Below are 17,065 nucleotides of genomic sequence, written 5' to 3' on the forward strand. Positions count from 1 at the left end.
TTATATTTTTAAAGATACGGTTGTACTGATGAGCTGTTTTCAAGTTTGGAGTTAATTCTATCAGATTCATGGGTGATTTCTGTTTTGGGTAATTTTTTAGGTCAATACTGCTGAATATGAGACGATCTGCCGCACCAAGTCAGTTGCAGGGGAATCCCTTCAAAAAACTAAAATTTATACCACCAGGGAGAAGTAATCCAAGTCTAGATGAAGAGACTACAAAGAGTCCAGATGTAAAATTATTTGAGGTAAAAAACAAAACAAAAAAAGACGTAATATAGAGAAGCACGCATTTTTTAAAAAAACATGTCATTTAAGAGGTTAATAGCGCTTACTGCCTGAAGGAATTTTTAGTATCTTTAACAAGGTTTTCCAAAAACCTTAGAGTAATCATTACACACACACACACACACACACACACACACACACACACGTGTGTGTGTGTGTTTTATATATATATATATATATATATATTTTTTTTTTTTAAGGAATGACTTGCTGTTGGATCTATGGGATAAATGTCTGTTAACAGTAAAAAAATACCTCTGTGAGGGACAGGGTGGATATTCTTGTAAAAATAAATTGTTCTAATCAGTGTTCTTTTTAAAGTTACCACATGAGTGAAAACTTTAGATAAGGGGCACCTGGTTGGCTCAGTTGGAAGAGCATGTGACTCTTGATCTGAGGTTATGAGTTCAAAACCCCATATTGGGTGTAGAGATTACTTAAAAATAAAATCTTGTGGCTTGGACTAGAGGGCATTATGCAAAGCGAAATAAGGGAAAGACAGATACCACATGACTTCACTCATATGTAGAATTTAAGAAACATAACAGATGAACATAGGGAAGGGAAGGAAAAATAAGATAAGAAAAACAGGGAGTCTCTCATAAGAGACTTTTAACTATAGGGAACAAACTGAGGGTTGCTGGAGGGGAGATGGGTGGAGGGATGTGGTAATTGTGTGATGAGCATTAAGGAGGGTGCTTGATGTCATGAGTACTGGGTGTTATATGCATCTGATGAATCACTAAATTCTACCCTTGAAACTAATAGTATATGTTAACTAAATTGAATTTAAATAAAACATTAAAAATAAAATTTTTTTAAAAAGTTTTTTTATTTATTTTTTATTTTTTAATTTATTTGACAGATCACAAGTAGGCAGAGAGGCAGGCAGAGAGAGACAGGAGGAGGAGGCAGGCTCCCTGCTGAGCAGAGAGCCCGATGCGGGACTCGATCCCAGGACCCTGAGATCATGACCTAAGCCGAAGGCAGAGGCTTTAACCACTGAGCCACCCAGGCGCCCCTAAAAATAAAATCTTAAAAGAAACTTTAGATAAGGTGATTTAAGGAGTAAATATATCTGAGTAATAATTTGTATCACAGGGGCGCCTGGGTGGCTCAGCGGGTTAAGCCGCTGCCTTCGGCTTGGGTGGTGATCTCAGGGTCCTGGGATCGAGCCCCGCATCGGGCTCTCTGCTCAGCAGAGAACCTGCTTCCTCCTCTCTCTCTGCCTGCCTCTCTGCCTGCTTGTGATCTCTCTCTGTCAAATAAATAAATAAAATCTTAAAAAAAATAATAATAATTTGTATCACAATTCTGGACATTTCCTTTTTTTTTTTAAAGATTTTATTTAATTTGATTATTTATTTTGAAAGATTTTATTTATTTATTTATTTAATTTAAAAAAAAGATTTTATTTATTTATTTGACAGACAGAGATCACAAGTAGGCAGAGAGGCAGGCAGGGGGTGGAGACGCAGGCTCCCTGCTGAGCAGAGAGCCCGACCATGTGGGGCTCAATCCAGGACCCTGGGATCATGACCTGAACAGAGGCTTTAACCCACTGAGCCACCCAGGTACCCCTAAAGATTTTATTTTATTTTTTAAGTAATCTACACCCAGTGTGGGGCTTGAACTCACAAATCTAAGATCAGGAGTTGCATGCTCCACTGACTGAGCCAGCCAGTTTGCCCCTGTTTCCTTAAAATTTTATCTATAAAAAGTAAATGCTTAAAGTAGTTGCCCACCCCCATTTTTTTTTTTTTAAAGATTTTATTTATTTGTTTGAAAGAGAGACCGCGAGAGAGGGAACACAAGCAGGGGAAATGGGAGATGGAGAAACAGGCTTCCCACTGAGCTGGGAGCACAGTTTGGGGCTGGATACCAGGACCCTGGGATCATTACCCAAGCCAAAGCCAGATGCTCAATGACTGAGCCACCCAGGCGCTCCCTACCACACCCTTTTTCTTTTTCTTTCTTTCTTTCTTTTTTTTTTTTTTAAAGATTTTATTTATTTATTTGACAGAGAGACACAGCGAGAAAGGGAACACAAGCAGGGGGAGTGGGAGAGGGAGAAGCAGCCCCTCCCCACCCCAAGCAGGGAGCCTGATGCGGGGCTCCATCCCAGTACCCTGGGACCACAACCTGACCCGAAGGCAGACGCCCAAGGACTGAACCACCCAGGCGCCCCCTGCACCCTTTTTTTAAAAAGTAAGCTGTACGTCCAATGTGAGGCTTGAATTCATGAACTCAAGATGAAGAGTCGTGTGCTCCACTGACTGAGCTAGCCAGGTACTCTTAAAGCAGTCTTGGGTGTTTTTTTTTTTTTTTTTTTTTTAAGATTTATGTATTTATTTATTTGACAGGCAGAGATCACAAGTAGGCAGAGAGGCAGGCAGAGAGAGAGAGGAGGAAGCAGGCTCCCCGCTGAGCAGAAAGCCCAATGCAGGGCTCCATCCCAGGACTCTGGGATCATAACCTGAGCCTAAGGCAGAGGCTTAACCCACTGAGCCACCCAGGCTCCCCAGCAGTCTTGTTTTTTACTATGAAAAGAAAGGATTGTTTTGGTCTTCTAAGACCAAAGGTCTTATTTATATAGATGGTAAATAAAGGCATTAGAAGGTATATAAAATGGGCAATCCACGTTTCCTCTGCTCTACAGTTTTCTGAACCATTCATGGTATGGGGATTAAAGTCTTCAAATTCTTTTTCCCTCTCCTTTTTGGTTTTTGCAGTTAACATACAATATTATATTAATTTCTGATGTACAACATAGTGATCTGACAATTACATATGGTATGTCATGCTTATATGTAATCACCATCTGTCAGCAGATTTTTTCCCTTTTTTTATTGTGGTAAAATATAACAAAATTTGCTATTTTACCATTTTTAAGTTTGCAAAATAAGTGGCATTAATTATACTCACACTGTTGTACAGGGATCACCACTATTTTCATTTGGAAACTTTTTCATTACCCCAGACAAACCCTGTAACCACTATTAAACAGTAATTCCCTATTCCCTCCTTCACACACCCCCTTGTAAACACTATATTACTTTCTCTCTTCATAAATTTGACTTCTAGTTACCTTATATAAGTGGAATCATACAATATTTGCCCTTCTGTTTCTGGCTTATTTCACTTAGCATAATATTTTCAAGGTTCATCTGTGTTGTAGTATGTGTCAGAACTTTATGACTTTGTATGGTTGAATCACATTCGTTTGTATGTATACACCATAGTTTAGTTATCCATTCTTTTTTTTTTTTTTAATCCATTCATTTTTTGATGGATACTTGGGTTTTCACTTTTTGGCTGTTGTGAATAATGCTATTATGAATGTGGGCATGCAAGTTTCTGTTTAAGTCCCTATGTTCATTTTTCTAGGACTGGAATTGCTGGGTAATATAGTAATTCTACATTTAACTTTTTGAAGAACTACCAAAATGTTTTTGACAACTGCTGCTGCACTGTTTTACGTTCCCACCAGCAATGCGTGAGGGTTCCAGTTTCTCTATATTCTCAACAACACTTGTTACTTACTATTTTGTTTAGTTTTTATTGTAGATATCCTAAAAGATATGAGTGGTTTTTCATTTGTGGTTTTGATTTGCAACTCTCTTATGAATAGTGATGCTAAGAACCCTTTCATGTGCTTATTGCCTATCTGTATATCTTCTTTGGAGAAATATCTGTTCAAGTTCTTTGCCTGTTTTTTTTTTTTTTTTTAACAATTTTATTTATTTATTTGAGAGAGAGACAGAGAGAGCATGAAAGGGGAGAAGATCGAAGGTCAGAGGGAGAAGCAGATTCCCTGTGGAGCTAGGAGCCTGACGCAGGACTTGATTCCTGGTCTCTGGGATCACATCCTGAGCCAAAGGCAGTTACTTAACCAGCTTAGCCAACCAAGTGCCCTTTGCCTGTTTTTTTTTTTTTTTTTTTTAAAGATTATTTATTTATTTATTTGACAGATAGAATGAGAGCACAAGTGGGCAGAGCAGCAGGGAGAGGGAGAAGCAGGCTCTCTGTTGAGCTCAGAGCCCGATGTGGGGCTCGATCCCGGGACCCTGGGATCATGACCTGAGCCAAAAGCAGCTGCTCCGCTTAACTGAGCTACCCAGGTGCCCCCCCCCCCCCCGCCCCCCTTGCCTGGTTTTTAATGGATTGTTTTAATTGATTGTCTTTTTGTTGTTAAAAGGGTCTGCTGGTTTTTAACTCTGCTTTTTTGGTCTGCGTGTGTTTGTTTTAGCCTACATTTCTTTTCTTTTCTTTCTTTTTTTTTTTTTTTAAGATTTTATTTATTTATTTGACAGAGACAGAGAGAAAGGGAACACAGCAGGGGGAGTGGGAGAGGGAAAAGCAGACTTCTTGCTCAGCAGGGAGCCGCATATAGGGCTCAATCTCAGGACCCTGGAATCATGACCCAAGCCTAAGGCAGATGGGTAATGACTGAGCCACCCAGGCACCCCACCCCAGTTTTAGCCTACATTTCTTTAGAATTCTGGCCACAATGTAAGATGAAAGTACAAGTTTCTGTTTTTTAGCAAGATTTATTTTTTTGTTTTATTTTTAATTATTTTCTTTTTCCTTTTTTATTTTTTAAAAAGATTTTATTTATTTATTTTGAGAAAGAGAGAGTGTGCATAAGTGGGGGAACAGCAGGTTGGAGGAGAGGGTGAAGGAGAGGGAGAAGCAGACCCCCGCTGAGCAAGTAGCCTGATGTGGGGCTCAATCCCAGTACCCCAGGATTATGACCTGAGCTGAAGGCAGATGCTCAATGACTGAGCCACCCAGGTGCCCCTATTTTTTATTTTTTCATTTTTTAAAAGATTTTATTCATTTAAGAGAGAGAGAAAAAGCAAGAACAAGTCTGTGGGGAGGGGAAGAAGGACAGAGGGAGAGGGAGAAGCAGGGTCCCTGCTGAGCAGGGAACCCAATGTGGGACTTGATCCCAGGACGCTGGGATCATGACCTGAGCCAAAAGCAGGCACTTAACTGAGCCACCCAGGCATCCCAAGGTATCTTTTCTTATTTTTTATTTTTAGTTTATTTTATTTTTTAATGATTTTATTTATTTATTTGACAGAGATCACGAGTATGCAGAGAGGCAGGCAGAGAGAGATGGGGAAGCAGGCTCCCTGCTGAGCAGAGAGCCCTATGCTGGGATCTATCCCAGGACCCTGGGATCATGACCTGAGCCGAAGGCAGAGCCTTAACCCACTGAGCCACCCAGGCGCCCCTCAAGGTTTCTTTTTTTTAAAGATTTTATTCAAGGTTTCTTTTTTTATTTTTTATTTTTATTTTTTTATATTTTATTTATTTATTTGACAGACAGAGATCACAAGTAGGCAGAGAGGCAGGCAGAGGGGGTGGGGGGAAGCAGGCTCCCCGCTGAGCAGAGAGCCCGACGTGGGGCTCGATCCCAGGAGCCTGGGATCATGACCTGAGCTGAAGGCAGAGGCCTTAACCCACTGAGCCACCTCAGGTGCCCCCAAGGTTTCTTTTTTTAAAAACAGCTTTAATTAGATACAATTCACATACCATTACAATTCATTGGTCTTTATTATATTCACAGTTTTACAGTGATCACCAAGGTCCATTTTAGAACATTTTCATCATTCCAGAAAGAAACCTCATATATATTACCAGTTGTTCTCCATTTTTCTCCAAGTCTTTCAGCCCTTTGCAACCACTAATCTTTTTTTTTTTTGTCTCTGTAGATTTGCCTCTTGGGGACGTTCATATAAATAGAATCATACATTTATACTTGTAGCTTTTTGTGACTGACTTTTTCCAGTTAGCATAATGTATTCAAGGCTCACCCATGTTTTAGCATGTATCAATAATTTGTTTCTTTTTATTGCCAAATTTATTAATTTTCTATTGCTTCTATAATAAGTTACCAAATTTAGTGGCTTAAAAGAACACAAATCTATCATAATTCTGTAGGTCAGAAGTCCAAAATAGGTCTCACTGGGCTAAGATCAAGGTGTTGGTATAGAAAACCCAAAAGACTCCACGAAAAATGGCTAGAACTGATACATAAACTCAGCAAAGTTGCAAATATAAAATCAATGTATAGAAATCTGATGCATTTCTATACACCAATAATGAAGTAGAAGAAAGAGAAATCAAGGAATCAACCTCATTTACAATTGTACCAAAAACCATAACATACCTAGGAATAAACCTAAGCAAAAAGATAAAAGATCTCTACATTGAAATCTATATAAGACTTTTGAAAGAAATTGAAGACACAAAGAAATGGAGAATTATTCCATGCTTATGGATTAAAAGAACAAATATTATTAAAATTCTATCTACACATTCAGGGCAATCTTTATCAAAATAACACCAGCATTTTTCACAAAGTTAGAACAAATAGTTCTACAATTTGTATGGAACTAGAAAAGACCCTGAGTAGCCAAGGTAATGTTTAAAAAGAAAACCAAATCTGGAGGTATCACAATTCCGGACTTCAAGCTGTATTACAAAGCTGTAATCATCAAGACAGTTTGGTACTGGCACAAAAACAAACACTTTGATCATTGCAACAGAATAGAGAACCTAGGAATGAGAGAGAACCACAACTCTGTGGTCAACTAATCTTCAACAAAGTGGGAAAGAATATCCATTGGAAAAAAGACAGTTTCTTTAACCTGGTGTTCAGAAAACTGGACAACAAAAAGAGTGAAACGGGACCACTTTCTTACACCATACACAAAAATAAATTCAAGATGGTGAAAGACCTAAATGTGAGACACAAATCCATCAAAATCCTAGAAGAGAACACAAGCAACAACCTCTTTGACTTCTGCCATATCAATTTCTTACTAGACACATCTCTAGAGGCAAGGGAAATAAAAGCAAAAATGAAGTATTGGGACTTTGTCAACATGAAAAGCTTCTGCACAGCAAAGGATACAATCAATGAAACTAAAAACAGCCTATGGAATGGGAGAAGATACTTGCAAAAGGTGTTGGCAGAACTGCATTCACTCTTTTAGGGGAGAAGCTGTTTCCTTTGCCTTTTTTAGGTTCAGTAGTCCACCTGCATTTTATTTTTTCCCTTTTATTTTCAAAGCCAGTAATGACAGTTTCAGTTCTCATGTTATTATGTCTCTGGTTCCCTCAGACTGGGAATCATTTGATTAGACTGGGCCAACCTGGGTAAACCAGGACAGTCTCTCCATTTCAGGAGAGATTACTTTAAGCACATCTTAATCACATCTACATAATTCTTTTGCCTTTCTTTTAATATATTCACAGATTCTGGGGATTAGTATAGACATCTTTGGGAAGCATTGTTCTGCCTACCTTACTGTATAATGTATTAATATACCACATTTTATTTATCTGTCAGTTGACAGGCATTTGGATTGTTTCCACTTTTCAAATGAGTTATTAATAATGCTTGTGAACATTTGTGTACAAGTTTTTGTGTAGACATGTGTTTTCATTTTTCTTGGGTACATTCCTAGTTATGGAATTGCTGGATCATGTAACTCTATGTTTAACCTTTCATTGACGAACTGCTGTACTCTTTGCCAAGGTGGCTGCCGTATTTTAGTTCCTGCCATCAACGTATGAGGGTTTCAATTTCTCCACATCTTTGTCAACACTTACTCTTATCTTTTTGATTGTAGTCTACTAGTGGGTGAAGTAGTATCTTATTTGTGGTTTTGATTTGTGCATCACTGGTGGCTAATATTGTTGAGCATCTTTACATGTGCTTATTGGCCATTTGGATATCTTCTTTGGACTGTTCAGATCCTTTGACCTTTGAGTGTTTTTTAAAAGATTTATTCATTTATTTTAGAGAGCAGGGAAGGGTGGGGGGGGAGAGACTTTCCAGCAGACTCCATACTGAACGTAGATCCCAGTGTGGGGCTTGATCCCAGAACCCTGAGATCATGACCTGAGTCAAAAGCAAGAGTTGGATGTTTAACTGAGCCATCCAGGTGCCCCTAGATCTTTTGACCTTTGTAAAATTGTATTATTTGCTTTTTGTTACAGAGTTGTAAGAGTTTTTCTTTTTTAAGGATCTTTTTAAAATTTAACTTAAATTTAATTTTAATTTTTTATTAATCCGTACATCTAACATGGGGCTTGAATTCACAACCCTGAGATCATAAGTCCCATGCTTCATTAACTGAGCCAACCAGGCACCCCAAGAGTGTTATTTTAAAAAATATATTTTAGGGGCTCCTGGGTGGTTCAGTCATTGGGCATCTGCCTTCGGCTCAGGTCATGATCCCAGGGATCGAGCCCCACATCTGGCTTCCTGCTCATTGGGAAGCCTGCTTCTCCTTCTCCCACTCTCCCTGCTTGTGTTCCCTCTCTTGCTGTCTCTATCTGTCAAATAAATAAATAAACATCTTAAAAAATATATATATATATTTAGCTACAGGTCCCTTATCAGATATACTATTTGCAAATATTTTCTCTCATTCTGTTGATTATTCACTTTCTTGATAGTATCATTTGTAGCACAGAAGATTTAAATTTGATTAAGTCCAATTTATCTAATTTTTTTGGTGTTGGTACTTATGATTTTGGTATTTTATCTAAGAAGGTCATGAAGAGTTACTCCTGTATCTGATTTTATTAATTGTTTTATTTTTTAGAGAGGAAGAGGTGGTAGAGGGAGAGAGAGAGAAAGAGAATCTTAAGCAGGCTCCACTCCCAGACGTGGGACTCAATCTAGTGACCCTGAGATTAAGACCTGAGCTGAAACCAAGAGTCGGATGCCTAACCAACTGAGCCACCCAAGCACCCCTGTATTTTATTTATTTTTAAAATTAATTTGTTTTTTTGGTGTGCCTAGTTGGCTCAGTCAGTAGAGGATGTGATTATTGATGAGTCATGAGTTTGAACCCCATGTTGGATGTGGAGAATTACTTAAAAATCTTAAAAAACAAAACAAAACAAACTCAACAACAGGTGAGGTGTGATTGACATACAGCATTGTATTCAGGTATACAACATAATGGTTTGATATTTGTAGATATTGTGAAATGATTACTGTAATAAGTATAATTACCATCTGTCACTGTACATACAGAATTTTTCCCCCTTGTCTCATGTATTCTAAGAGTTTTGTAGTTTTAGTTTTTACATTTTAGTCTTTCCCATTTTTGAGTTCATTTTTTATGTGGTGTGAGGTAGGGGTCCAACTTCTTTCTTTTGTACGTGGATACTGTGTTGTTCCAGGATGTTAAAAAGACTCTTCTTTACCCATTAATCATTTTGACACCATTGTCTTAAGGTTTATTTTTTGATGTAGTTTCTAAGGACTAATTTGAGAGCAAAACCATTGATTTACTCTTCTTTTAATTCTATCAGGAAACTAGATAGTTATTTTTAAAAACTAGGCATTTTTGAAATAGGCATTTTTGAAATTGTACAGCTGTTTTAAGCAAGGCAACATGAGAAACCTTAGCAGTTCACTCTAGTGAACTTCTCCTTAGTCTAGCCCATTCCTAAATTTTTGTTCTTAAATTATTTCTCATCTTAGATGAAAATAATATTGTTTTGATAACTTCAGGGGTTTTTATTTGTTTGGTCTGATAAATACAAAATCTGGAACAAAAATGAGTGTCAAAATAAATATGCTAATTGAATTATACAGGAGTCTGAATCTATACTAGTATAAGTAAAATATATGGGGAGAAGAGTAAGCTAAGATCTTAAACTGGAATGCTAAATCATAATAATAGAAGTGATGGTGTTAGAAGATATCATTGGATGCCCTAAGTTACAAAACAGTAGATCTTAAAAGTTCTCATCACAAGAAAAAAATTTTGTAACTGTGTATGGTGATGGATTTAACTAGACTTATTATGGTGATCAGTTTGTAATATATACAAATACTGAATCATTACTGTTGTACATCTGAAACTAATGTTTTATGTCAATTAAACTCAATTAAAAAAAATATAGGGATATCTTTAAGCCAGGGCTGAAGAGAAAACTGCTTTTGATATTCCAGTTAAAGGAGCTTGTTAGCACACAATAATATTTGCTTATGAATTATTTCTGGGGATAAAAGAGGGCTTTAATTTTTTATTTATTTTATTTTTTTATAAACATATAATGTATTATTAGCCCCAGGAGTACAGGTCTGTGAATCGCTAGGTTTACACACTTCACAACACTCACCATATCACATACCCTCCTAAAAGACGGCTTTTAAGTTGCATATTTGTTATACGGGAACACTTATCCACCTACAATATACTAGGATTTTAAAATGGAATTAAGACATTTAATATTAGTGCACTCTATAACAAAGAGTTTACATATTAGTTCTCAATGCATGGAACAGAATCTGTGTAATTCTTAAAACAATTTAAGGGACTGGTCAGTATGAACTCTAGAAGGAAGTTTGAGGACCATAAATGTCACTACTTCCTAGATGCGTGGACATTGGCTAGAACCACTTATGTTCCTACTCATCTGTCTTGCTTTCTGCAGCAGTTGTTGGCATTAGACAGTCATTTGTGTTGTCAAAAAAAAAAAAAATTCAGTAGATACCAAAACTAGTGGGTGAATGTTTAAGGAAATAGTATGTATATATATGTGTATACACACACACACACACACACCTTAATCTAGTTAATTAATTTTTTAAAAGTAGGCCCCATGCCCAGTGTGGAGCCCAGCGTGGTACTTGAACTCATGACCCAGGGATCAGGACCTGAACTGAGATCCAGACTCGGGCACTTAACTGAGTTACCCAAGCGCCCCAGGGTATTTGAATAGACTCAACCATCTCCTCACTATATACTTTTAAAAAATTACAAAGGAAAAAATACTGACTTTGCAGGGAGACCTAGCAGATACTACCTTTATCTAGTATATACTTACAGTAATGGGACAATGGATACTATGTGCGTCTTGATATGATGAACTATGGTATTTCTGTCCAAATGGCATAACCTGAAGCTAATTATAAGAAAACATGAGACAGTCCGTATTGGGACATTCTAGGAAATGATTGGCCTATACTCTTTGAAAGTGTCAAAGTCCAAAAGACAAGTAAAGGTTAAGGAATTATTCTAGATTAGAGACTACAGAAATATGCTTACTAAATGTAATATATCATCTGGGATTGGATCCTGGCTTAGGGAAAACACTATAAATGATATTATTGGGAAAAGTGACTGAATTTGAATGTGGACTGTGGGTTAAATAATATACCAATAAGAAATCCTGATCTTGATAATTTTACTGTGATTGTGGAAGAGTGACTTTGCTCTTTGTAAACATATCTTGAAATATTTAGAGTAAAGGAGCACAATGTCTTCAGTTTAATCTCAGATATTGACATATACAGACAAGCAGAGTCATGCAGCGGAAGTGTGCTGGGCCCGTAACACATATAGACAGACACACAAAGAAAGAGAGGGAGAAAGGGAGGAAAGGAAAACAAATGAAGCAAAATGTAAACAAATGGTAAATCTGGGCAAATGCCATCTAGGATTTCCTTGTATTTATTTCTATAATGTTTCTTTAAGTTTGAAATGATGTAAAAGTAGAATATGGTGTTCATTAGTATATTACTATGACTTACTGTAAAATCTTACAAGATAGGTTTTTTGAATATCTCTGAAATTTATTTTAATAAGAATATTTATAGGGATATGTGTCTGTTATTGTGAGTTATATTTAAAAGGATTCAGGGGTGTCAGGATGGCTCAGTGGTTGAATGACTGACTATTGATTTTTGGCTCAGGTCATGATCTCAGGGTCAAGCCTGCATTGGGCTCCCTGCTCAGTGGGTGTCTGCTTGGGATGCTCTCTCTCCCTCTACCCCCATTTGCATGCATGTGCTCTCTCTCAAATCTTAAAGAAAAAAATTAAACATAGTCTGGGAGGCAGGAAAAATAGACTTCCAAAAACATCCATATTTTAATCCTGTGAATATGTTACCTTATATGGCAAAAGGAAGTTAGACTAAGTCATTAATGTTAAAGACCCCGAGATTGGGAGGTTATCCTGGATTATCTGGGTGTGCCCAGTAAAAGGGAGACAGAAGAGAGTGTTAGATGTGGTTAGGGAAGCAGGGTCAGAGAGATGCAGAGTAGCTGGCTTTGAGGATAGGGGAGGGGGACCACAAGCCAAAAAATGACTTAGAAGTTTGCAAAGACAAGGAAATGTATTCTCTCCAGAGCTTCCAGAAAGGGGTACATCCCTACTGATCACCTTGATTTTAGCCCAGTAAGACCCAAGTTAGAGTTCTAACATGCAGAATTACAAAATGATAATTTTGCATAGCCTTAAGCCACTAAATTTGTGGTAGCTTTTTACAACAGCAATAGAAAACAAATACATATACAAAAATAGAGAAAATAGTTTATATAAAAAAACCCTTATGTACCATTATGTAACTTCAACAGATGTCAATTCATGACCAATCTTATTTCATTTTTACCTTTTCAACTCCCTGCCCAATTCCTCCCTACTCATTATTTTTTTAAAGTTTTTATTTTATTTTTAAAGATTTTAAAAAATATTTTATTTATTTATTTGACAGAGATCATAAGTAGGCAGAGAGGGAAGCAGAGAGAGAGAGAGGGGGAAGCAGTCTCCCCACTGAGCAGAGAGCCTGATGTGGGGCTCGATCCCAGGACTCTGAGATCATGACCTGAGCTGAAAGCAGAGGCTTTAACCCACTGAGCCACCCAGGTGCCCCAAAGATTCTGTTTTTAAGTAATCTCTACATCCAACATGGGGCTTGAATTTACAACCCTGAGATTAAGAGTTGCATGCTTTGCTGAATGAGCCAGCCAGGTGCCCCTTGTGTTTTTATTTTATTTTTTAAAGATTTTATTTATTTATTTGTCAGAGGGAGAGAGAGAGAGCACGCACAAGCAGGCAGAGGCAGAGAGAGAAGCAGGCTCCCAGCCAAGCAAGGAGCCTGATGCAGGACTCGATCCCAGGACCCTGAGATCATGACCTGAGCCGAAGGCAGTGGCTTAAGTGACTGAGCCGCCCAGGCGTCCCTGTGTTTTTATTTTAATCACTCAGTGCTCATCATGACATACACTCCTTAATCTCCATCACCTATTTTACCCACCCCTTTATATCTCCCCTCTGGTAACAGTTTGTTCTCTATGGTTAAGGGTCTGTTTCTTGGTTTTTCTCTTGCTCTTTTTATTCCCCTTTGCTCATTTTTTTCCTTAAATTCCACATATGAGTGAAATCATATGATATTTGTCTTTCTCTAATTTATTTCACTTAGCTTTATACTCTGTCTCCATCCATGTCATTGCAAATGGCAAGATTTCATTCTTTTTCATGGCTGAATAATATTCCATGTATATACAACAGATACCACATCATCTTTATCCATTCGTCAGTTGATAGACACTTGGGCTGCTTCCATATCCTGGCTATTGTAAATAAGACTGCTATAAACATGGGGGAGTACATGTATCCCTTTAAATTAATGTTTCTGTATTCTTTGGGTAAATACCTAGTAGTGCCATTGCTGGATCACAGGGTAGTTCTATTTTTAACTTTTTTCTTTTTTAAGATTTTATTTATTTGAGAGAGAACGAGAGTGTATGTGCGTGTGTGAGCATGGGGGTGGGCAGAGGGAGAAGAAGCAGAATCCCCACTGAGTGTGGACCCTGATGTTGGGCTTGATCCCAGGATCCCAAGATCATGACCTGAGCTGAAGGCCAGCTGCTTATCCAAATGAGCCACCTAGGCACCCCTGTTTTTAACTTTTTGAGGAACCTCCATACTGTTTTCCAGTGGCTACACCAGTTGGCATTCCCACCAATAATGCAAGAGGGTTCCTTTTTCTCCATATCCTTGCCAACATCTCTTGTTTCTTATGTTGTTGATTTTAGCTGTTCTGACAAGTGTGAGGTGATAACTCATTGTAATTTTGATTTGCATTTCCCTGATGGTGAGTGATGATGAGTATCTTTTTCATGTGTCTGTTGGCCATCTGTATGTCTTTCTTGGGGAAATGTTAGTTCATGCCTTTTGTCCATTCTTTAATTGGAATACTTGCTTTTGGGGTATTGCATAAGTTTTTTATATATTTTGGATACTAAGCCTTTAATACATATGTCATTTGCAAATATCTTCTCCCATTCCATAGGTTGCCTTTTAGTTCTGTTGGCTGTTTCCTTTGCTGTGGAGAAGCTTTTTATTTTGATTTAGTCCAAGTTTATTTTTGCTTCTGTTTCCCTTGCCTCAGGGGACTTATTTAGGAAAGAGTTCCTATGACCAATATCAGAGAAATTATTGCCTGTGCTATCTTCTAGGATTTTTATGGTTTCAGGTCTCACATTTAGGTCTTTAATCCATTTTTGAGGTGGGGAGGGATAGAAGAAGAGGGAGAGAGAATCTTAAGCAGGCTCCATGCCCTGCATGGATCCCAGTGGGGGACTCAGTCTCACAACCCTGAGATGATGATGTGAGCTGAAATCAAGAGTCAGACACTTAACCAACTGAGCCATCCATGTGTCCCTCCATGTTGAATTTCTTTTTGTGTATGGTGTAAGAAAGTGGTCCAATTTCATTTTTCTGCATGTTACTGTCCAGTTTTCCCAATACCATTTGTTGAAGAGACTGTCTTTTTCCCATTGAATATTCCTTCCTGCTTTGTTGAACATTAATTGACCATATAGTTAGGGGTTTTATGTCTGGATTTTCTATTCTGTTCCATTGATCTATGTGTCTTTTTTGGTGCCAGCACCATTACTGTTTTGATTACTACAGCTTCGTAATATAACCTGAAGTCTGGAATTGTGATGCCAGCTTCGCTTTTCTTTTTCAAAATTAATTTGACTATTTGGGATCTTTTGTAGTTCCATACGAATTTTAGTGTTGTTTGTTCCAGTTCTTTGAAAAATGGTGTCAGTCTTTGATAGGGATTGCATTAAACATGTAGATTACTTTGGGTAGTATAGACATTTTAACAGTATTTGTTCTTCCAATCCATGAGTATGAAATGTCTTTCCATTTCTTTGTGTCACCTTCAATTTCTTTCATAGTTTTTAGAGTACAGGTCTTTTACCTCTTTGGTTAGGTTTATTCTTAGGTATATCTCATTATTTTTGGTGCAGCATACTTATTATTTTGATGCCAATCCCAGGAATATCTTTTCATTTGTAAACAGTTTAATATTTGTTTCTGTAAACAACGCAGTGACAGTACCACTATCCCACAAAAATGGAGAATATTTAAGTATTGATTTTAATATTGAGAAACTTTGCAAAAGAGCAATTGTCTCTGAGAAATGGCATGTTATGACATGTTTAAAAACTCTCCTGATATAGTGTAACATACACTATAATTATAAGCATAATTTTCATTCTGTTGTGTGTTTCAGCTTTTATAACATAATTAAAACTAGTTTAATAGTAAAAATTGGATTTATTTATTTTTTTTAATTTTTTTTTTTTAAGAATTTATTTATTTGAGAGAGAGGGAGAGAGCACAAGCAGAGGGAGGCTCACGGGGAGAGGGAGAAGCAGGCTCCCCATGATGAGGGGCTCGATCCCAGGAACCCAGGATCATGACCTGAGCTGAAGGCAGATACTTAACACACTGAGCCACTCAGGTGCCCCTAAAAATTGGGTTTTAAATTTATTTTAAAATATCTATTCCCTATTAAGATATAGAGAAACTGGTAGTTTATATTTTAAATTAGGAATCTGCTGTGTAAAAATATGGGAAATTAGATTTAATTTCTGCATAAAATATATCTTCCCTTCTTTTAGGCTGTTGCAAGTGAGAATACCTTTCTCCAGTTACAAAATAATCCCAGAATATGCAGTTCAAATCTGTCTACCGAGAGAAGCACTAGAGAAATTAACCATGGGCATAATAACAGTGGAAAACACTATTCTGAAGCATCTGTAATGGCAATGTTAGATCCACCTCATACAGGTAAGACTTCTTTTTATTGATTAGCTTTACACTTGACCAGTTGTAGTGTAGTATTATTTAAATTGACTGTTTCAAGAATGAATGTTATATTGAAAAGTGTTGTAAAACCTCTAGATTGTTGGCAATTCAGATTTTTTTGGTCATAATTTCTTTAGTGATTGGGTTAACAGCCATGTAGTTCAAATCTTGTACTTTATAATAGATATCTAAGACTGTTCATTGTGAACTTGTTGGTCAAGTATGGTATGTTCCTCAAGTACCAAAATAAATTCTGTTTAAAGATTTGATTAAAAAAGTTATAAAAATCATGTTGGGGTAGACCATATGACTCTTAATCTCAGTGTCATGGGTTCAAGCCCTACATTGGGCATGGAGCCTATTTAAAAAAAAAAAATTAAAAACTGTGTTAACAGTACTAAGTTGTAGAGGTGAACTTGAAATGAGTAAAATTGTTAATTAATAATAGTTCATGGAGTACCTTCAGATCAGTTAGATTTGCATTATAAGGGTACATAACTGAAGGAGAACCAAGGATTTAATAGAGCTTCCTCCCTGCATTGTTGAATTGAGTTAAAATAATGATTGTTTCTTTTTTTATCTCTTAGAAATTAATATTTTAGAAGTAATTAAAACAATAAATAGGGTTGTTTACTGATGTTTATTTGGCCTTTGAAAGACAACATAAGACTACATTTTTCCAAATAACATTCATTTTTTTGGTTGAATAAACAGATTCAGGGAGAGAGCCCCATCTGCTGGTCTACAGAAGAGTAATTGTCATGCTTAAGATACCAGTACAAATCAGTAAGAATCCTTAACATTTTGAAGGAAGTTCTTGAGATTTGTGAGGATTAATAAATTT

At 37.1% G+C, this 17,065-nt stretch overlaps 1 protein-coding gene across 3 annotated transcripts in view; it reads left to right on the top strand.

Moving 5' to 3' along the window:
• The window catches only part of RAD54B (RAD54 homolog B), a 95,348-nt gene that overhangs the window by 798 nt on the left and 77,485 nt on the right, over positions 1-17,065 (top strand). For all 3 annotated transcript variants that reach the window (XM_047726528.1, XM_047726529.1, XM_047726527.1), the window contains exons 2-3: positions 100-248; positions 16,035-16,203. In XM_047726528.1, coding sequence (XP_047582484.1) covers positions 117-248; positions 16,035-16,203 — 301 coding nt within the window. In that variant the 5' untranslated portion in view covers positions 100-116. The remainder of the gene's footprint in view (positions 1-99; positions 249-16,034; positions 16,204-17,065) is intronic.

The sequence above is a fragment of the Lutra lutra genome, chromosome 4, assembly GCF_902655055.1.
Source record: "Lutra lutra chromosome 4, mLutLut1.2, whole genome shotgun sequence".
Lineage (NCBI taxonomy): Eukaryota > Metazoa > Chordata > Mammalia > Carnivora > Mustelidae > Lutra > Lutra lutra.